This window comes from Takifugu rubripes, chromosome 8 (assembly GCF_901000725.2).
Source record: "Takifugu rubripes chromosome 8, fTakRub1.2, whole genome shotgun sequence".
Lineage (NCBI taxonomy): Eukaryota > Metazoa > Chordata > Actinopteri > Tetraodontiformes > Tetraodontidae > Takifugu > Takifugu rubripes.
Window position 1 is genome coordinate 1,696,936 of NC_042292.1, and position 22,671 is coordinate 1,719,606.

The following is a 22,671-nucleotide window of genomic DNA, read 5'->3' on the forward strand; positions in this document are numbered from 1 at the left end:
TAAGGCATATTTTGGTCGTATCTTTTTTTTAAATTAACAAATAACCACAGATTGTAACATTTTCTTTGAAGATAATGCCAGAAGTTTGTGTCTGACCCTACCGGAAAATTGACACAGGATAGCGCGATGTGAACGGAGTGGTGTTTCAATTTAGAGAGCACTGGAAAACAGTACAGAACAATAGTTCCGCCTACAAGTTCCGTTTTCAAAATTATTTTTATCTATGCTGGCTGAAATAAAACTCGAAAAAATCTAACACTAGACCTTAATACTTGTCAAAGGAAAGTCGTGTATTACCTAATTATTTGAAATATATATCTGTCACACGTCCCTCATGCTGTTTGGAAGACGTGTTCAGAAAACAGCAATAAAAGTGATCATCACATGAACTGTTCATCATTCAAATACATCTGGACTGCTTGGATGTATTTGAATTAAATAATGTCTGAAAATGGCAATACCTCAAAAACAATTTCAGATAGCTGCACAATATTGAATGAGTCATGAACATTTTTTTTTTTTTTAAAACACGTTTATTTGCAGTATGTGATATGTTGTATGCGACAATGTAAGATATTCTTACAAAAATAAAAGAAAACTGCCTTTTAGGCATTGCAGTGTTCTGCACAATATATAGTATATATCAATGTTCACGTATACAAAACAGCGGCACATATCAAATCACATCTACAGAAAGGGGTAAGCACACATGTGTCCATGACACAAAACAAAAACAACACAAGATTAATATACTCTTAGTAAAATTTAAAGGGGAAATCAAGCTACTCTAGTAAATCAAGAGATATCTTTTCTTGTTGTTTTAAATAATAAAGGGAAAAGCAGCCAAAGGAAGCCATGACCGAAATATGGCTAGAAGCTCTGACCGTTTTGATGTTAATTCCTTTTCATATTGCACTATAAAAATAATTTTTCTTTGATAAAGTCATTTTTGCTATAGTAATGATCTCCCTACCTGATACTGACATGGTTTATTCAAAGTTGTTTTTTCCCTTGAAATGCTGTATGTATATTTAATCGGATCAGTCTGATTCTCAACCGGAAAAAGGTGGAGTACCTTCTCCGGGTCCAGGAGGAGATCCTGCCCCAAGTGGAGGACTTCAAGTACCTCGGGGTCTTGTTCACGAGTGAGGGAAGAATGGAGCGGGAGATCGACAGGCGGATCGGTGCGGCGTCCGCAGTAATGTGGACTCTGCACCGGTCCGTAGTGGTGAAGAGAGAGCTGAGCCGAAAGGCGAAGCTCTCGATTTACCAGTCGATCTTCGTTCCTACCCTCACCTATGGTCATGAGCTTTGGGTAATGACCGAAAGAACAAGATCATGGGTACAAGCGGCTGAAATGAGCTTCCTCCGTAGGGTGGCTGGGCTCTCCCTTAGAGATAGGGTGAGAAGCTCTGCCATCCGGGAGGAGCTCGGAGTAGAGTCGCTGCTCCTCCGCATTCAGAGGAGCCAGATGGGGTGGCTTGGGCATCTAGTTAGGATGCCCCCTGGACGCCTCCCTGGTGAGGTGTTCAGGGCATGTCCCTCCGGTAGGAGACCCCCGGGAAGACCCAGGACACGTTGGAGACACTATGTCTCTCGACTGGCCTGGGAACGCCTGGGGATCCCTCCGGATGAGCTAGAGGAAGTAGCTGGGGAGAGGGAAGTCTGGGCTTCTCTCCTTAGGCTGCTGCCCCCACGACCCGACCCCGGATAAGCGGTAGAGGATGGATGGATGGATGGATAGACAGTCTGATTGGATTTTGTTGGATTTCCTCACCGAACAAATTTACATAAATGTTTATGTGGAAAAAATTCCATGTCGAGCCATTGTGAAAGGTTGTGAACAGAAAGGGACAAGGTTATGTTTAAAATGAGAAAGTTTAATTCATGTTATTCATGTAATTTTATGTTATGCTTGCTGAAACGTTAAAATCCCATGAAGTGCTGTTTGTTAAAGCGAAATACTGAAAAATAAACATTTTGGTGGCACAGTTTTGTCTTCAGCAGAAACTAATTGTTTCACAGACACAGTTACACCAAACATGAGCAACAATATTGTAAAACAGTAGCAAATAATATATACTCACTGACAGAACAAAAAAGCAATACACATCTGTTTTAAACATTTGGCATAGTGTTTTTTTCTCACATCAAATTGTCACTAATACAACTGTTATATAGGGTTCAATTTTTTTTTAGTTATCAATATGAGAAGAGAAAATACTAGTGCAGGTTTACTCCAGGTCTGTGATCCTGATGTGTACAAATAAGGAGGCAGGGGGAATACTGGTTCCATCTTTGGACAGTAAGTGAATGTGACGATAACCTGGGAGCACAAAAACGAGAGGAAATGAAAAGAGATGTGACCAGTAATTCAACACAATTGATATGCATTTCACAATTAAAAACATAAACTATGTCAGTTTTGGAAAAACCCAACTTAGAATAAATAAAGTACTATGTAAAGATCATTGCTGAGTGAAAACATTAATACATTCAAGTGATGTAAATTCATTTTAAGATGACTAACTGTACCTCAGAGCATACTGAGTAAAAGGTTTCTCCATTCGTACCTTGCTGCATGCAGCTGAGAGGAAGCGTATACTGGCCAACAAAATCGTTTTTGGATGTCTTGTCATAGTCTTCCACGACAAAGCGCACCATGGCCAGCTCTGGGGTGTGGATTGTGAAACGGAGCGTATCATACCACACAGGGTTGAACCCTGCAGAGAATAAATTAGGTTGGCAAATGCGCCCTGACAAGTGACTCCTTAAATATTAAAGAACTATCCATTCTCTCTATTCAGGCATTGCCTCCGTTAATTAGTTTTACAGCAAAACGTGTCCAGAGCAACTCTTGTACCATTGTTCTCGATGTATCTTGTCTCCTGCTTGGCCTGGTCCAAAGGAACGCCATGAATCTCCACTCTGACCAAAGGATCCACTATAGAGTCCTCTTTGATATTGACTTTGGGCAGCTGCTGACCACTAATCACCTTAAATACATAAATGCAATGAGAGAAATCCCTCATAAATGGGTGAAGTAGCCACTGCAAACTGTACCTGTACGGTGAGGACGATGGGTTTATAGTTGTCCCGTTCGTGTGGTGTCTCCGGGTCAAATCTTTTCTCAGCCAATCTCATGAAACTGGGCTTTAGAATGAATCCACAGTCGCCATTCTGACGAAACAGCCCATCGTTCAGGTCCATCCCTTCTCCAGCAGTCTGAAAATTCAATGCAACTGAAAGCAAATGACAAAAAAGAAGATGTTACAGTAAGTTGAGGCTGTCAAGAGAAATAAAACCGAGAAATAAAATATTTTGGATATCAAATACCAAATATAAAAAGGGCATCAAATGACCTGAAACCAGTTGGCACAGTAGTGTCGAACCACATGTGGCACTTGTTAGTACAGGAAAGGCAACCATTTTTGTGTCAAATGTCAGTATAAAAACACAACTAGTATTTTTTTGATTCACCAATTTGGCAACCAGCATTCCACATTTCCTGAGGATTGAAATTCGAAGAGTCTGTGCGAAAGCCGCTTGGATAAACTCTGGTCAGCTGCCTTGAATTATGGTACACAAACTCAGCCCCTGAAAGATAATATCAGAGAAAATATTAAAGCCTATCATTTACAAAGACAATTGTGTTCACATTTTAAGACAGAGAAAAGTTGTTGGGCAGTTTAAGCCCCAGTTCAGACGAAACATGGAAAGTGATCTGTTAGTTTAGGAAGGTGTTAGAACACCCTCAGAGCACTGCCAAGGTACCCTTGAGCAAAATTCATCAAAATTGTTTCTAGGTGCTTTCCAGAATCCCAGGGCCTGACCCCCAATGAGCAGCAGGGGCAAGGAAAAACTCTCCTTTAACAGGAAGAAACCTTGAAAAGGACCAGGCTCATGTAGGGGGGCCCTCCTGCTGATGGCCGGCTGGGTAGAGAGAGAGGAGAGGGGGGAGGACAGGTAGAAGAGAGACTAGGCACAGATCAGGGAAATACATTAATTATAACATTATTTTAGATTTAATGGGTGACCAATGAAGAGACGCCAGTACAGGAGGTACGTGGTCTCTTTTGTCAGTACCTGTCAGAACTCTGGCTGCAGCATTTTGGATCAGATGGAGGCTTCTTAAAGAGTTGTTTGGACACCCTGATAATAAAGAATTACTATAGTCCAGCCTAGAAGTAACAAATGCATAGACTAACTTTTCAGCATCATGCCGCGTCAGTAGCTTCCTGATCTTTGTGATGTTCCTCAGGTGAAAAAAGGCACTTCTAGAGACTAATTTAATGTGTGAGTTGAAGGAGAGATTTTGATCAAAAGTTACTCCTAGATTCCTCACAGAGAGACTAGATGTTAATGAGATACCATCTAGAGTGATCATGTGATCTAATCTATCCCTGAGAGGTTCAGGACCAAACACTATGAACTCAGTTTTGCCTGAATTAAGGATGAACTGGTGTCTCATCCAGGGGTGGACCCTGCCTTCGACCGTTGCATACCCTACCCGTGACCCCAAAATGGATAAAGCGGTTAAGAAGACAAGGGAATTTTCTGTCAAGAGAATAAGAGCCTTACTTCCAAACCTGCATTTTTCGTTCCTGGAACTAAAGCAGAAACTAAAATGTTCCTGAATTTCCAGCGAACCTCGAAGGCGCATTATACAAATAGTGATTTAACTGCACATCCATGTAGTACAATATAAATTTAGCTTGGACAACCACACTGATATCCTACTGTAAATGATTTTCAAACTATTAAATTGGATTTCATGATCATATAGTCAGTGTGCATCTCATCATTGGTCCAGCTGCCCATATCTTTTTTGTCTGTCTCTATAGCCAGAAACATTAGAATGTACCAAGAAGCGCTGCCACTGTATTTCCTTGGAGAAATAAACACAATGGAGATAAAGTGCAAGTGAGTGCAAATTTCCTTGTGGTGAAAAGCTTGGACTTACCAGCCTCCCTCAGATGTTTTCGTGCCTTAGACTCCGTAAAAGAAGCCACCTCATAGAACTTGGAGTGGATGCGGGAATGCTTGAAGCTCCTGAAATGGACGCTCTTGCAGTACACAACACAGTCTGAAAGCTCCTTGGACAGTCGCTGCTTTGACCTCTGTGAACATGCAGCAGCAATGCATAAAACAAAAGATGAAAGCAGGAAACATAAATTCAAGAGGACTCAACTTTGAGAGCTGTAAAAAACAGATCCATCTGATAACTCTTCAAATTAAAAATGTTCACGCCTGCTGTATCATTCATCTTTTAATGGCCATTAGAACAAATGTGTTTATGTCAAATTTCTATTGAGTAATTGCAATCCCTGACATTAACAGAGGTAATTAACCCTCTTTACACGAGACTCGGAGAACTTCAACCCCTTAATGAAATGCGCAGGATAGGGTAAACCCTTGCGATGCGTTGGAAAGCCTTCATGGTCGAGCAGTTCACGTTCTCTGAAACCTTGAGACAACCCCTGTGAAAATAGTGTAAGTGATCCTGAGCAAACAGTGCCAAGCAGAAACATAAGTGCTGTTGGGTGGCCTCCATGACCGTAGAGATCCATGACCAGTCCAAAAGCAACAGTGAAACCTGCCAAACATTCCAATGGATGCCCGTCTACCTCAGCATGATAGCTGATCTGGCTCGTCTGCCCACACACCTCACCCCCCTAGACCGGCTGGCACTACAGTCATCTCTGCAGGTGCCAGACAAGCACAGTTCTATTTTAACGCACTACATCAGAGAACGCCCCCAGTATTAATTTATACAATGAAACCACACAAGACTCTAAACTGTAATTAACAAGCTCTGTCAATTAAAAGAAGTGCACTCATTTTAGCTTAGTCTGCTTAAAGTATTAAGAGGTCCATTAACATATTGAAATCCACTTCCTGATTTATCTGAACTCCTGATTGTCTGTCTGACTGATCAGACTGTCTGGTTCCGCGTCTGACCTACCATAACCCTGCGCCGCACGCTGTCACGATGGACATCGTCATCGTCGATTTCAGCCACCTCATCTTCCTCGCTGACTTCCCCGGTCTGAGAGTCCTCCGTAATACCTCTGAAACTGTCTTCCAACGGTCCAATTTTCTTCGCCTTCAACAGTATCTTTCCTCTGAGGTCCTGAAAAGAAGGTCACATAACATTTACATCATCGGCCAACTGTTTCTAACACTTCAGGTACAGAAGAAAACACTACAATTATCAGGAAACAACAAAAGAAATAATGACTGTGATGATGCCCCAAAAAATATCAACACGAAGAACTATTAGAAGAATCAAGGTCGGCGAAGGGGTTTGACAGCAAATTCAGAGCCAAACCAAGTAGAAAATTTTGTAACTATCTGGGGGGGAAAAAAGCAATGGAAATATATTTTGAAAAAAGAAAATATTATATGCATGTTCTAAAACAGTGGGTTGTTGTTTAAAAGTGCCGTGTTCACCTCAGGTGATGGCAGTCCAACCGGGGCCTTGCCATTCAGGGTGCTTTTTAGCAGCTTGTCACCGAGAATGTGGTTGAGGTGTTCGGCCATGACTCTTTGCTGCTCAATACCGCAGTGGTTCTCGACGGACAGGATGACTGGATATTCTGACACCTGGATGGGTAAGAGGAGGGGTGAGGGAGCGAGTGAGTTTGTAATTTAACACTGGACGGTATTATTATGGGGGAAAGCTAATACACCTGCCGCCATACACCTGTGTTGTGCTTGGGTGGCAGAAAGTAGATGAACAAGGGGCCAAAAGGCGGCAATAATCAGTTGTGGGTCGATGCTTGTACACTGTGAGTTCTAACATGCATGTTCACCTGGCAGCTGTTCACTTTGGCAAGATGCTGACACTGCATAGAAAATGTCAGATCTCCGGCTATTAGTCCCAGCTTTTAGAATAGGTCATAGATACCACAGCAGAGTTGTAGTCACTAATGAATTTATGAGATGAAACTGATGCCGTGTCATCACTTCATCACCTCACCCCCCAAATACCACAACCATCAAAACAGGAGTTGCAACAACAGATCACAAAAACACTTGACAAGACTAAGAATTCGGGCTGATTTAAAGCCTGATTGTATGACGTTACCTTGAAGGCATAGTTGGCCACTGCACCGACCACATCTTTAAAGAGTATCTTGGAGGTGAAAGTGTGTCCATGGTAGACTATGGGCTCTCCGTTGGCACCGTCCCAGCAGTCCACCTCCACACACCGACAGCCACGACTCAAAGCCCTGACAGACAGAGAAATCGATTACTTTTATTATTCCTGCACTTCTACAGTATATTTACGGCCACAGAAAAATGTAAATATACAAGTTAAATTTGCATTCAACACCATTATTATACTCAAGCTGCATTGGCATCTCCGATTAAATGAAATAATCACTTAAAAGCAGTTTGTCGTCACAAATCCTGCTTTGTTTTATTAATGAATTTTGTAGAACTGATGGTGAGGGATTAGTTCAGAACAATGAGTAAATGTCATGACCACTCTCAGGGTCAATGGGACAGATTAGAGAACATTAGGGAAGCAATTTTCACCAGGGGGAAACCCTTATATATCTAAAAGGTTTGGGGAACAGATTTGGTCCCAGTCATCCACAGAGCTTGACCAGTAAGACTTAACATGACTCTTAATTTATAATCCTTCCATGGTTCATGTTACCCAAATGGGCCATAACTAGTTGGCCTTTATCCAAATCTAGAAAGCAGTGTTTAAAAAAATGCAAAAAAAACAAAAAAAAATCAGCGGACAAAGGTGCAATTGCAAGCTTCTCACAGGTCCAAAATGCTCAAAGCAGAATGATTTGAAGCATTCAGCTTAGATCTAACATTTACGTATATGTATCTTTTTTTCATAGCTCATAGAACAATTCTATTAATAATAGCTGTGGTGATATTGTCAGCAGAGTTATCCTCCAATCATTACCTGATATATCCCTCCATACTGCTATGCCCTCTGAGCTGATCCTCCATTAGGTAGGTGTTGTGGGAGGAGGCAATAAAGTAATGGCACAGGGGCTGGCTCATGTCCTGGAAGATGCCCCGCCGTTGAGGGTTAAAAATGGAGCCCTCCATTGAGCCAAGATACATCAAGAAGCCATCAAACGTCATGGCATTTAGCAGCTTGGCTAGAAACACAGAAAGATCTTATCAGATGTACTTTTCCTCAATGAAGTACAGCTCCTTCATCACTGTCTGTGCACCTGTGTCAGATGGCTCATAGCGCTCAATGAGCTGCTTGGCATGCTGCTGAATATCACCCTCCTCAAGCTGCTCCTCCCTCAGGAAGTCCTCCAGGTCACCCTGGGATAACTTCTGCCCATGAGTCGAGTACTCCTGGAAAACCTTCAGCACATCCTCCCTCTGAGTTAACATCTTGTAGAAGAGCACAAACTCATCATCCTCAAGGGTACCTGACTGCGATTTATCAGCCATCTGTGAGACAGGAAGAGGATATATCATCGCTCTATAGGTAGACAAAGCACATGCTTCCTCATTATCTTGAGGTTAAATTGTAGGGACTTACTGTAAAGAGACGATGAGCATGGTGCTCACTCATGTCCACGTTCATCATCTTCAGTAAATCTTGCACTTCTTTGAAGTTCATCCGGCCGTCGTTGTTTTTGTCCGCTTTCTTGAACCAGTCACTGATCCATCTGATAATGATACTTGAGGAAAAGTATCGTTAGACCCAATCAAACATTAATCACTTGGTAAGTGGCGGTATTGAGAAATTTCCAATACCACACCAAAGCTTATTGAAACATGAATAATGGATGTTATGTAGTGGAGACCATGAACAACCTTCTTGACTTAAATCGTTTTGAATAAAAATCCAAAATTGCCAATCAATCAACCTGATGTAGATTAATTTATGAAGGCAAGTAAAGGATACTGGTCCAGTTTCTCTCGCTCCCCCATGTTCTCCAGATTCTCCATCAGCTTCCTAATGCCTCTGATCCAGGACTGTGCTTCCTCAGCTGACTCAGCCACAAGGTCCAGGTTGACTCTACGGCTGCGGAAGACCAGTGTGAAACAACGATCTGCTGGGAACTCCTCAGCGATGCTGAGCAGGACCTCAGACTGGTGGCCCTCTCGTATCGCTTCTACATCACTCACGGAAACTGGGAAAAAAGATAAATAACTGAGCAAATTACCATTTGGATATAATAAGTGTGTTGGGTTTAATGTCTAATCTGAAGGGTAAACCTTGCGTTCGTACATGTGGAGTGGGTGTTGCCAGCCTTTTTGGACTTGTACCAGATGGTCATGCAGTCCTCCTGTAGTTTGAAGTAGCGCTGTTTCTTCCAGGTGCGAGACTTAATTTTTCTCATTACCGAGCCCACCAGCATGGACTGGAGGTTGTCATCCTCCCGGACGCCTAATTAAAGTAATTACAGTAAACTCTTGCATACTATTGGATGGCGTGTTTCTGAGGACTCATCTGACCATCGTTTTCAAGCATTTTACATCGTACAGAAACAGCAGTATAACTTTGGACGGTCAGTATTTCAGTATTTTTTGTGATTTTTTTTTAGCTTTTCACATTTTTAACCTGGCAATTTAAAAAAGATGATGCAAAATAGCTGAAAACATGATAAAAAAATACAATTTTTGCTTTTACTGACTCGCAACATCCTTCTATCCCCAATATATTTAAAAATCATAATTTCACAGGTAAGAACATGTAAGAATATTTTTTTTAAAAAGGAAAATAATCATAACATAATAACACGACATTGCTATGAGAACAGACTTACGGAGGCTGCTCCCTATGGAGGCCATTTGGTAACGTTTCACTCTTCGGCCATCTAAAAGAATGGAGAGAGCATGTGATGCAACAATTAAATAATTGTGGATTCATTATACATCAGGCCTGTGCAGAAGCCATTTTGTACATGACTTTATATCAGTTTTGTTAATATTTTTGTATGTGCATTTAATAATTGTAGTCTAATCTTCTGAAAAATTAAATTAAAAACAACAAGCATTGGCTATTTATACTCTTCCCTCCTATTCAAAAGCAAGATATGCCAAAATCCTCACAAATATAGCGAGGGATGATTAGAGTTGCCTTTGAAATGTTAATAGGTCAGTTGTGTTTTCTTTTATAAAGCTTCATGTAACCAGGCAGACCATTAGTCATTACTTTCCTAGTTCATCACCATCCTTTGTGGGTGGTTAGTTTACCTGTCCACACTTGGCAGCCTTATCAAACCCATGTTGCAGGCAGAAGGAAGCTGGTCTGGGTGCTGCTCTGTATGTTTTAATGGCATCCTGCGCTTCTGTTGTGACGCTACGTTGACCTCTCTAAGCCCACTATTCTCTGCCCCCAATCCCCAGCACAGTCTCAGCATTCCTGTGACTACTGACCTCTGCAGAATCGGTGCCGCTCAACCAAACGCTCATTTATTCCAGCACAAAAATGAAAGCTACAGATGTAATTTATCTCTTTTAGATCTGAGTTCAACACCTTTGAAATGTTTAAGGCAGAATAATACTGATCCCATGGCTCAACAGTGTGGTCACATAACTGTTTAGGATTCTGAATTATCTCATTTAGTTGATATTTTCTTGCTAATAACACCCAAAATATAATCTCCAACAGGTAAAGCAAGTATATATATATATATATATATATATATATATATATATATATATATATATATATTACCTTATGCACATTCTTCTAATTATAAGTTTCCTCAACTTAAACAGTCAATAAAAGTCAGTATTAATCAGTTGGTTAAATAACTGTGACTCAATGAAGATCTGAAAACAGAAGCTGACCTGTTGCAGGATCATCTCTGAGTCCTGGCTCAGCAGGAACATTTCACCACACAAAGGACGCCACCGACAGTGACTGAGAACAGGGTTTTCTCTCTGTGACACATCTCTCCTGCCCCTCCTCCTGCACCATCCCTCTCTCTCTGCAACCTTTTAGTGTCTGCATAAACTGTTTGGCCCAATTTAACATTTTAACACCTCAGAAGGTGATTCAAAACGAGGCTTTGGAGGTAGAGCCATTTTCAGTATGGACACAAAATAATTAAAGGTAAATGTAGCAAAAATTCTAATGCTTCATATGTTCTCACATACAGAAAGCTTATTTTATTACCTATAAGGGGATGTTGCATTATTATGTGGATCTTGTGAATTACAAGGTTTTCACCATATAAAATATTATTTTTGTTTTGTTTTGTAAATCATAGTTTAATTATAGATAAGCTAGTATTTTATTATATATATATTTTCATATTTCCATGTATCGTGTCCTGCTATGGATATATGTAAATATTGGTTTTCATCCAACATTATATTATGAAATACTGTGTTTTGGTGAATCTGACCTCCATTAAAACCCCACCATTTTTCAATATCCCAAATGGAGAAAAAGGTGTTTTTTCCCCACAGTTTTGGTCCACCTGAGTCCAACGCAACCTGTTTATCATTACGGAGCTTCGCTCATCAAACTTTGATTCATCCAGCCACAAGGATGACACACAAACAGGAAGAGATCATCCATCAAACAGATACCCTGCTGCCAGTTTACCCTCGGTGTCTTTACGGGCATCAGTTATGCAGACTAAGCTGAAAGGTCATAAGTTTGTATGTTCTGAATATTAATATTCTCCCTTCACCTGTGTTCCCTGCTCAGGTTCTGACACATCAATAATCTACAGCACAAGCTCAGTTTCCCGGCTCAAGTTACACCAGCGGAGCCAAGAATGAAATGGAGGCGCTCAGGCGCTCCCTCACAATGACCTCCTCCAAAGAAAAAAGGACTACAGTTCCCAGCAGCGACCTCTACAATGGATGGCCTGAAGTCATTTACACCAGACATCAGAGATTATGGTGTTGAATAGCCAATTAGTAAAACAAAGAATCCTTTGAGTACAAACACAATTACACGATGAATGAATGAACGTGGAAACGCTGATGTCGCAAAGCTGCTGGACAAGAAACAAGCGTACAAATAGGTAAAGATTACTTCTTTACTTTGAACATGCTCCTTGGAAATAATTCTAATCATAATTTCCTGTTTATTTCCCTTTCCCATTGTTGGGATCTACCCAAAGGAAGGCAATATCAGCACAGAGAGCTTTCAATGGATCTTTTTGTTAAATGAAAAGATTATTAAATTGCCAACATGCCTTTTCCCGCCTTCGGATTTCATTCAAGCCAAGTTACAACAACAACACCAAGTTAATGGCAGAATTATTCGTTTATATTAAACATTTGTAGAGATTAGGCACATTTTAAATGGCTTGAGCCCATAGCGTCAGTTCTGCTGCTCATCCCACAAATGCATAATACATAATAAATGCAAGGCTGTAGGGAAATAGACAAGGTCTTCAAGTGTATCTTTGTCAAGGAGCATATAGTTATTGTATAATTCTACCAAACTCACACTTGCTTACCTTTTGTGACAAGTTAAGTACAATAACCTTAGTGATTCCTCCTAAGATATAGAATGAAATGTATGTTTTGTTGACAAACTATGTCTTAAAAGAATGGAAAACTGATAACCAGGACATTTGTTAAGCATGCATTTGTAAAAATGAGTGGCTTATGGGGACATTGCAGATTTTGTATAAAAGGCCTGTATATTTTGATATTTGATTGCTAAACTTTTATTAAAAATAAAAAAAGAATGATCCCTTATAGGGTTCAATGTGCAATACAGATCTCGGTGGTTTCGAGTGTAAATACTGCCACCTAGTGGGTAAAGACTTGGTTTCAAGAGTGTAAATACTGCCACCTAGTGGGTAAACGTGTAATGAATGAGCTGACAGTGTCAGCGCAGCTGGATAAAGGTGCTTCTGCTGTCTGTTGTGAAACACTTTATTGTAGCTCTGAAAATAGGTAACATAGAACACGGAGAAGCAGAAAAACTCTTGGAAACTGTGGATTCGTTAGAACCAAATCACAGAAGCACAGGCTCTCAGCTTGCACATCTGTTCAGAAAAATAATCAGGCAGCAGCCTTTTCTCCCGTCTACAGTCTCTCATAAAAACATCAGTGTCCATGACTGACGGCTCGGCTGTTGGGCAGTTCTGCGCTGGTGTTCTTCGAGTTCAGAAGATTGAGGAGAGTTGAGACGTCATTGAGGAGGAAGAGGGATGCCTCTGGGATCCGTGACCTGTCCCTCCTGCAGGTTCTTCACCAGCTGGGCCAGCCAACGCTTGGTGGTGGTGTCGTCCTTCAAGACTTGGGCAAAAGTGGTGTCTTTGAGCTGATCGGGGAGGCATTGCCGCAGAGCTTCTCTGGCTCTGCAAAAGGACCAAAACACACGGTCAGGAGTGTGGCTGCTCTCGCCGCTCGCAGCTTTTTCCTGCTTGATTATCATCTGACACTGGTTTAAAAGCATTCAATCCACCTGGAGTTGTCAGAGAGGCGCAAATAACAGCGGACCACATGCTTCAGCAGACGAGCTGACGGCTCTTTGGAGAGCTGCAGGACCATTTTACCCTGAAAAAAAGAACCGCGAGCCAAAAATAACTCATTGATACAGTGGAAATGGGGCATCAACACACTCTCCTTAAAACGGAGATTTTGATCAACTCACAAGGATCATGGCAACATGGGAGAAGCGTTCATAAGTCTGACAGATGTATGCCAGACCTGTGTCATCCAGAAGAATCTTCTGGAGGATAAAGGTAGCAACCTGAAACACAAAATACACAACGCACAGGAGGTCCTTCAGTACTGACGGTGCCACCCAGCTTTTGTCCGTGAGCGAGAGGAAGAATACCGTTTTGGAGAGCTCACTGCCGGACTCCATGATGCGAAGGCACAAAGGGATGATCTCTGTTGTCAAAAGGAAGTTGATTACTTCCTGCTCGTCTGTTTTCACTAGAGCTCCTGTGGATATCAAGGAAAAGTAACAAACTCAGATGAAATGATTTTCTTACATTCCATGGCTCAGTTGCTTCTTGATTAACATATTTTCAGCTGTAAAAAGTGCCGCTGTAATTTGGAGTCAATTCTTTCTTTCTTAAACCAATGACCACCTCTGGTAAAATTGCCTACATGCTGTGATTCTCCACCTTTAGCCTTATTAGCCTACAGAGAGCATGACTTGGATCAGTTTAGTTTATTTTAAGAAGGTGACAAGATATAAAATAGGAGAAAATTGAGAAATATCAAAGGTAACATCTTTAGATATTAAACTTTGCCATGTAGAAATAAAGAATCAATAAAGCTTCGGGTGCACAGATTTGGACTTTGTAAGGTTGCGAGCATTAACACACCATCACAGTAAGATCGGCCAGAACAAACTTATATTCTGAAAATGATTCAATCAAAAAACCTTTGCTTTTTTCCTTATGGTCCTTAAAAACCAACTAATTGTATTGCTGTCCTTTTATGAATGATATGTTGTAAATAAGGCAGGCTTGGAGGAACACTGGACCTTTCCAACGCCCCACAGATTCTACAGAAGAGAAACAGATCTTACCAATGACTCCTAAGCTGGTGAGCCGTAGGTACTCAAACGGCCTTGTTTTGCTGACTGTATGTAAGAACGGGTAGAGGAAGAGCGGGATGTGTGCAGCCAGAAAAGCTGACCTGTAAAAGATCAAACCTGCCATTTTAGTATCGGTGGTGGACGAACGCGCCGTAACAGCATCGACGTCTGGCTACCTTGTCTCTGGGTGTGATGCTACACACTGGAGGAGAGCAAGTGCATTACAAACTCGGTTGGATTGGTGTGCTGTCAGTGTTGGGGGATTGATTGACGGATAGATATTAACAATTTCCTGCAAACACACGCACAAAAACAACAACAGTGAGGCGCAGAAGGGCAGATAAAGCAGATGGCCAACGTTCGTGCCCCTCAGTGACCTGCAGCAGCGCCGCTATAGTGCCACAGGAGTGCCAAAGCATGGGAGCCAGGTCCGGCACAGATTCCCTCTTTTTGCTGAGCTCCAGGAGGGCATTTTCCCTGGTCTCAGGACTGGACAGCTCGTTGATCCACTGGTAGATCTTTTCTCTATCCACCTGGGCCAGCGCTGTGGTTACAGCCTACAAGCAAAAGACAAGTGGAACATGTATGCAGTAAAATCTTTTCTGTAAAAGCGATGGCTGCTATGAAATCTAAGGCCAAACGATGGCGCCAAAAATAAAAAAAGCCGCATATTTAAACGGAAAATATGACAATCTGCATATATTTAGGTCGCTTTGAAACCACATGCAATTTTTTTTAAAGACACGATGCCTTTAAGTTTGCAAACTACACAATTTTACTAAAACAAGTCAACAACAGTTTATGCTTTTTTTCTAAATTTGCAGAAATTCTGTCTCAAAGAATCATATTTAGAATTACGGTTCAGTTGAATACGTGGGTCCGGTATTCAAAGTACAAATGACTTTTAGTCCTTGTAAGCTCTTTGTTAGTGCCTAAACGCATTTGGTGCTTTACAAGTAAATATTTAATTGTTCTTGAGTGTAAAACACAGTTGTAGTTCTAAAGCGTGGTCTATTGTAAACAGGAATGTTGCAGACGGCTGAAAACGCGCAATCTTTATAACACTACCAGATTACTATTTCGTAGTTAATTATGTTTCATTCAGTCAGTATATTAGTCAGTAAAGTAGTGTAACTGGAGCTTTCCGAATCTAGCTTCTGTGAACTTTGCAGTTTACGTATTGTCTCAAGTATGACTTCGGAAAGAGTGTTTAACAACCATGCTAACCTAGTATAGCCTAATAGCTAGGTTAGCCGAGGTTAGCAAATAGATTTAGAGGGATAATTATCCCATGTACTTACTGCTCCTGTAGCTAGCATTCTGTGTAACGACGAGGTTAAATTCACCAAATTCTTTTGATTATAATATCACAGGTTACAAATATTCTATGGTGCAGAAGTAGAATTACTTTGCTGAAACAGAGACATCGGGCTACGCTAGCTTCCAATGACCGATAGCTACCAAACACTTCCCTTTCCCTTTCAAATTAAAAGCACAACCAACATCATCCAATTTTAAAATATGAGTACTAAAGTCATTTTACCTCTAAAAATAGAACACAAATAAAACACGTGGATTAGGAAAACTGCTAGTACACAAATAACTCATTTTCTTGGTGTAAAAAGTCCAATAATAATAACAACAACAATCCTACTACTACTACCGGTACTACTAATAATAATATTTCTAACAAATAAATACCCCAAATCCTCACAAATACCAAAACATACTATAAGTACAAAAGAACATCCCACACTAATGATTTTATGTTTTATTTGATTAATCTTGCATCTAAAAAAAATGTATAGTCTATAAAATTCATTAACAACAATAATTGCATTGATATCTGAATTTCAGTTTGTAATTTTAATTTAGGGGGGAATAAGGTGTAATCTGAAGAAAGGGTTCTTGAGGTCCAAGATGTTTCCAGATGTGAAGTTTGACTGGTCTACTGTGGCTTTAATGTGGATGTCATAGCTCTCTCTGTAATGTGGAAAATATAAGGTTAGACAAAAAGTTACAAATATTCCCAATGCTTTTCCTTTTAAGATGCTAACTCGTGTTTAAAGTTTTGAATTTTGCATTTCCTCTTTCTTTTCAGGAAGAAGGCCATCCTGTTCACGATACAAACATATTGCTTTCCTCTCCCAGGTATTTTCAGCTTTCTTTCATTTTAACTTGGGAAATCTGAAAACGGATAGTTGTTCTCGTCTAATTAAAATCTCATCGTGTAATTCCTCAAATATTCCTTCTTTAAGGAGACGTTTAGTAGCACTTTCATCTCATCATTTCATTTCTTCTCTAACGCGCAGGAATCACCGATGCGTTTGAGGTCTCCTCTGATTTGTAAAATTGATCTGTCAGAGTAAGATAAAATACCTGGACATACCTGTCGTTGGCAGCCAGCAGTACCCTCCCAGACAAAGTTTCTCCTGCTTTGGCGAACAGAGGCGCCTGAAGCAAACACCTGACCTGACACCAGCGAGTCAGGGGCTCGCTGGGAGCTGTCGACAGCCACACCACCGCCCTGGAGGAATATGTTCACACAGGCTGCATCACACAATGTCTGTACACCTCTTAAAAGAGGCCAATGAAAGCAAATTTCAATGAAACATTTCAAGTTCTGTTTGATATTTTCTTCTTTAGCTTCTCCAGCACATTAGCGTAATATTATTTTGCTAAATAACAGCGTGACCACAACTCTGAACACACCCTGACCTGTTACCTCCATACTACAACATATACGAGACAGATCAAATGTCCGCAGTAAATAGAAAAGTAAAACAAATTCAGAGGAGAGAGGGTGGCCATAGGCACAGACAAGTCTACTTTCAAGACATTTTATCACTGTAAATATAGAGTTTAGGTTGAAACCACTTTTAGATGTCGTAAATGTGAATTTGCATGCTTCATACTTGGATCCTGCGTAGGCCACATCAAACCAGAAGGCAAGTCCATGGACGACACCCGACTGCAACAGTGTGAACGCAAAAGGAATCTCCATTCTGAGGTGTGACAAGGGCATCTAATAATTAACAAATTCTCCTTTCAAAGAGTTAATCATGAATCTTTTTAAGTTACCTTAAGTACAAAAACATCTAATTGTTATTTCTGCATTGCTTGATTTTATTCAACGTTTGGACAATAGGTCAACACTGGACACTGTTCACAGAATGAAGCAGTCCCTATTTATCCTTTCAATTTCCAGGATTAATTAACAATTACTAATTGAGGGTTTCAACGTGGGGTCAATTTAAATCCAAATGTGAACAAAAGACTGATGTGTTTTTTAATCTGCTCAGATCCCTAAATGGGTGCACGTTACTCTAAAGAATCAACCTGTTGAGGTCTTTAACGTCCACAAAGTTGATGCGGTGCTTCACAGACCTGGCCACCAGGATGTGGACGTCGAAGGCATCCTGAAAGACAATCAAAGTTCCACAATAAAGGTGCTGGGCCTGTCCTGCCAAACTAAATTCAATAATTGGTTAATTTACTTAAATATAATTTGTTCTGTTGATATAAAGGTGTTTTCCCACAACCTACCACTATAGGTTGCTTTAAAAACTCATCCACCACAGGACTGTGAAGAGCTGCCAGGTCAACACCATAGAAGCTTCTCTGCTGCCTGAAGAGACAAAGATATACAGGAGCCAGTTCTATATAATATCTATACAGGAGAGGAGAGGAGAGGAGAGGAGAGGAGAGGAGAGGAGAGGAGAGGAGAGGAGAGGAGAGGAGAGGAGAGGAGAGGAGAGGAGAGGAGACATATTGCTGTCTCTGGCAGTCTAAACCTATGGCAGCATAACTATGATGATGCTAAAAGTTCCTGTTCCTCCTACAACCATTAGTGTGGAATTCTCATAGAATAATGACTGTTGCTTTAGAATTACTCATCCCCAAGTTAAAGCACTTCTTCAGCAATAGATGAGAGAAAAACCCAGGATTTCTAATGAGCAGAGATGATGAGGGTGTTGTAGTTTTCTGAGGGAGGATGGTTCTGAGCCATAGAATTAATTGGGACTCGTGTTCCTGAAGCACATTGTTTTCTATTTAATCTTCATTCCTCAACACAAACACACACACACACACAAACACACACACACACACACACACACACACACACACACACAAGATTTGTAGGACATACTTTTGAAACAACAGAAAAACATCTGTCATGCATTCAGCATTGTGGAATTAAGCAACCCCCCCCCCCACACACACACACACACTCTATATCAGTCTAGACTCTGAATGAGTCAGAACTGAAGTCAAGCGGAGGGTTTTGCAGCTGGCAGGAAGCAGACCTTGCCACTGATACAGGCCGTCAGTGTGTTTGCGTCCTCATGCATGTATTTATGATTTGTGTATGTTTGTGTGTGTGAGACCAGAAGCTAGCTCGCGCGCAGTGTTCAGTGTAGAGCTGCTCGTCACTGAAGGGAGCCAGATGGATATCAGCACTGGATGGAAACATCAGACCTGGAGAGAGAATTTGCAAAAAACGATCAGTTCCAACACAATTAGAAAAGGACGAGATGGAGAAAAACAGTTCTGCGCTTGTAAACTTCTCCTACCGTTGGGTTTGAGCCATTTCCTGGCGTGCATGAAGCTGCCCATGAGTGTGTCGCCAAGCAACATGTATCCCATTGGCTCTGAGATGATGACATCTACCATGTCTGGGCAGATCACCTCCTCCGCCTCCCCCTCCAGGACAGTGATCCGTTCAGAGAGACAGTTACTGTCCACCAGGATCTACAGGTATTGGAGAAGATTAACACCCCTTTTCTAGTCCCCGCAATTGCACAAAGTCATTTTTATTTATCATTTTTGAACATACAGGATGTTTTGTGACAGCTGGCATTTGTTTGTCTATCTGGTAGCAAAAGTAGCAAAGAAATATTCCATTAATTTAGATGGATTTTAACAATTTCAGGAAATGAAATTGGGCCAAGAAAGCGCTGATTACATTGTGGTCATCATAAAGCATCGTACTGTGTCATGTAACCTTGTATTACTACTAGATGCGTAGGTTTTTTTAGGAAGATGGAAACTGTGTTCAAATCAATCAGAGGTGCTTGTGTGTAGAGTTTAAATAAGCACATTTAAAGGCATGAGAGGAATTTAATAATAATTCTAAAATGTGTCTGGACTTAACTCATTCCATGTTTCTGTCCTGCATATTTCTTAGTGGAACAAACACAATAGGCACTTGTTTTAATTCTCAATCATGCACCTTCATCCAGCGTGCATCTATCACTGAAGAGAAAGGCAACTGACAATTCTCCACTGTTTGTTTGTGTTTATTGCAATGGCTTACTTCTCAGAAACGATCCTCAGGATATACAGTCTCCGGTTTTTATTCTGAGAGACGTTGCCAATGAAAACTACCATTTTATCTGAAAACAATCATTTCACATTGAATTGCACCAGTTTTAGCCATGTTTTAACTAAAGAAACTGTTGGAAATCCCTCTGAAAGAACATAATATTTAAATCCTGAGCAACTCTCTGCAGCCCTGCTGAACTCTAGGCCAGATGTTGCTGCAACCCATTAACTTTCCAGAATGCCACGCTCTGCATGTGATGTATGTACTCTGTGTAGGTGGGTGTGTGTTAAAACCTTAACACTAACTAAAGTAGCGCTTCTGATTCATCCACACAAGTCCTTCTGCTCCAATAGTGACAACAGAATGACAAAAACTTAAAATGCTTCCAATCTGACCTGTGTGTATTGGGCCATGGGTTTGGACTCCACAGCATACACTCTGGTGGCTCCAGCCTGGACGGCAAAGAAGGACAGAATGCCAGAACCACAACACACATCTAGAACCACCTACCGAGGCAGAGGGGGGGAGCAGAGACAGATTTTCTTACAATGTCCAGATATTCTCTCTCTGGTTTTCTCCTAACAGATGCTATCTGATCAGGAAATGTGAGTAATTAACTTTTCTTTTGTGCAATGAGATGTTGCTTTTAAATATAGTCAAACTCCCACAGTCCACAAACATGCACTTTAAGATGATTGGGGATTGTAAAGTTCTGCTTGCTCTGTGCGTGACCAGTGACGCCCTGACGACCCGGGACTCACCTTTCCCCTGAAGTCGACCTCATTTGCTAAAATGGCTCTTTGGTAGATGCTAATCCTCTGAGAGTCTTGGAGAAGGGTTTGCTGCTGCAGCAGACAGCTGTGGAACTACACACAAATACACACAGTTCCAGTGGTTTTCATCATCAAATGAAGGCAGATTTATTTTTTTTCATACTCCAAATTCTGTTCTAGAACAATGAAAGTGTATCGAATTTTTACTCATAGATGTACTTTAGGTATATTGACTGATAACGTGTGTGCTGTCAATCAAGACCAGTAAAGTTATACTCAGGAATGAGATTTCTCATTTCAGAGTGTCTTCTTAGTGCAAGGAATGCACTTGAATTGAAACTTTAAAGGCAGTTTAAAGGCAGTCTCCTAGCAACAATGAGCCATTTATGCTCTTCAACATTGCCTCTAAACTTCATTTCACTACAGCGATTGAGTTCCTGACCTGGTATCCCTCTGCAGGAGAACTTTTCAAAGTTTTAAACACTGTTGTCCTTGAAGTTTGGTTTCGGCTTCTTTCGGGACTGTTCCTCAATAATAGCTGGAAACGTTTCATATCTGGTGATCCAAGCATTACAAACTTGAGATTCCTAGCAGTTCACAGGCACACAAACCAAACCAGGCAGTTAGCTTTGCTAAAAGACACAAACCTGCTGGACTTTTGAACCGCAACAGAAAATTCAGGTGTCCAACGGTAACCAGGAAAGACTGTCCTCCAACCTGGCAGAGGCCCGTCTCTGCGGTAATAGTGAGCTGGAGGACAACTGTTCTGTTGCCTGAAAATAAATTGGACAAACAAAAGTTGGACAGCAAACAAGGCTTCTATTTTTCTAGATGACATTAATTTACCCCCACATAACTGAAAAGAAATTACTTAAAAGATTAGATTAATTAATTAATAAGAGTTCCTGCAATGCACACAATGAAATAAAAATAATTATGAAACATGCTTCATAATGATTTTAAACCTGATCCTAAAGGGGACGCTATGAGATCAGATGTCTCTGCTCACCGTCTTGCAGTTTAAGCTGCTGAGCCCCTTTTTGTGTGGTGAGGTACAGATTTACCTCTTTCTCTGCTGTCACCCTTCTCACCTCCTCTGGGATGTGCAACTCCTTCACAAAATGACACAAACTTATTACACAGAACACACTCATCCAATCCTTGTGCAGACATATGGCGCTTTAGCATAACGACAGCAACAACAACATAAATTGTGGACATACACAGGGATCCATTATGGTTTTTAGTTTCACTGAAACCCACTTCTGCTCTTTCAGACAAACAAGAACTAGGCTTAAAGATTTATATCAGAACTATCACCATGCAAACATTCAGCTACTTCAAAGTAGCTGACATTTTACTTCTGACCGTTCTCAGGCAAAACAATTCCATTGTCACCTCCTTTTTGCACTGCTCCTCCTGCAGCGTGAAGACCCTGACAGAGAATCGCTGAGGCTCCTTGCTCTTCTCCTCCATTCTGCAGAGTGAGAGGAGGCCGATCTTTGAGGGACAACGGGGGAGCAGAGGGGAGGAGGTGAAAGAAAAGGGGAGGAGAGATTGAGAACTGATTAAAGAAAAAAACGACAACACTTTCCTGCCCGTCTGAGCTGTCAGCAATACATAATGTCACTCAGCTTAGACATATCAAAGAACTTGAGCTTACCTCATTTGGCCATCATCACAACTGTATCTACTGGATGAATATACCTGTTAAAATAGCACAGACAAGCATTACTGTAAACAGCACAGCAGCTAATTAAATAAAGTTTTTTTATTAAAGAAAAAAAAAGCAAGTCAGTCTTGTTGTCAGCTTTCATGATTGTATGAGTATGCATCCCTGCAGACAGCATCATGGGCGACTTGCACATTTATGAAAACACCCATAATGTTGATTTATATAGTCTTTTTCTTGTATATCTCTTTAAGCAACATAATGATAAACAAGATTCAGTGCAGCATTACAAAATCCCAGGTGACATTCCCTCAAATTAAAGTATTTGGAGGGTAGGAGCTTAGCTGTCAACCTGAAGAGAACCCACGCTGACACAGGATAAACATGCAAACTCCACACAGAAAAGCTTAAAAAGAGCACATCC

General features: G+C 40.9%; 3 protein-coding genes across 3 annotated transcripts; all 3 read right to left on the bottom strand.

Moving 5' to 3' along the window:
* Window positions 1-1,632: 1,632 nt before the first annotated feature.
* On the bottom strand, window positions 1,633-10,868 carry plcd4a (phospholipase C, delta 4a). The gene is made up of 16 exons (XM_029840388.1): window positions 10,798-10,868; window positions 9,768-9,818; window positions 9,230-9,388; window positions 8,903-9,131; window positions 8,534-8,663; window positions 8,211-8,442; window positions 7,934-8,135; window positions 7,091-7,235; window positions 6,454-6,606; window positions 5,966-6,133; window positions 4,964-5,120; window positions 3,481-3,597; window positions 3,064-3,242; window positions 2,864-2,996; window positions 2,574-2,723; window positions 1,633-2,326 (listed from the first exon to the last, which is right to left on the bottom strand). The coding sequence occupies exons 2-16, from the start codon at window positions 9,790-9,792 to the stop codon at window positions 2,235-2,237; spliced, it is 2,271 nt and encodes a 756-aa protein (XP_029696248.1). The 5' UTR covers window positions 9,793-9,818; window positions 10,798-10,868; the 3' UTR covers window positions 1,633-2,234.
* Window positions 10,869-12,834: 1,966 nt separating this feature from the next.
* On the bottom strand, window positions 12,835-15,966 carry cnot9 (CCR4-NOT transcription complex subunit 9). The gene is made up of 8 exons (XM_003966399.3): window positions 15,778-15,966; window positions 14,854-15,033; window positions 14,653-14,768; window positions 14,468-14,577; window positions 13,763-13,872; window positions 13,577-13,675; window positions 13,388-13,479; window positions 12,835-13,280 (listed from the first exon to the last, which is right to left on the bottom strand). Exons 1-8 carry the CDS (start codon window positions 15,793-15,795, stop codon window positions 13,112-13,114), a joined length of 894 nt encoding a protein of 297 aa, XP_003966448.1. The 5' UTR covers window positions 15,796-15,966; the 3' UTR covers window positions 12,835-13,111.
* A 268-nt stretch (window positions 15,967-16,234) lies between these two features.
* On the bottom strand, window positions 16,235-22,160 carry LOC101077408 (histone-arginine methyltransferase CARM1-like). Its single transcript, XM_011606047.2, has 13 exons — window positions 21,974-22,160; window positions 21,585-21,687; window positions 21,223-21,348; window positions 21,018-21,130; window positions 20,564-20,668; window positions 20,198-20,254; window positions 19,051-19,228; window positions 18,865-18,955; window positions 18,023-18,104; window positions 17,816-17,895; window positions 17,392-17,481; window positions 16,866-17,003; window positions 16,235-16,459 (listed from the first exon to the last, which is right to left on the bottom strand). The coding sequence occupies exons 1-13, from the start codon at window positions 22,049-22,051 to the stop codon at window positions 16,348-16,350; spliced, it is 1,353 nt and encodes a 450-aa protein (XP_011604349.1). The 5' UTR covers window positions 22,052-22,160; the 3' UTR covers window positions 16,235-16,347.
* Window positions 22,161-22,671: the final 511 nt, after the last annotated feature.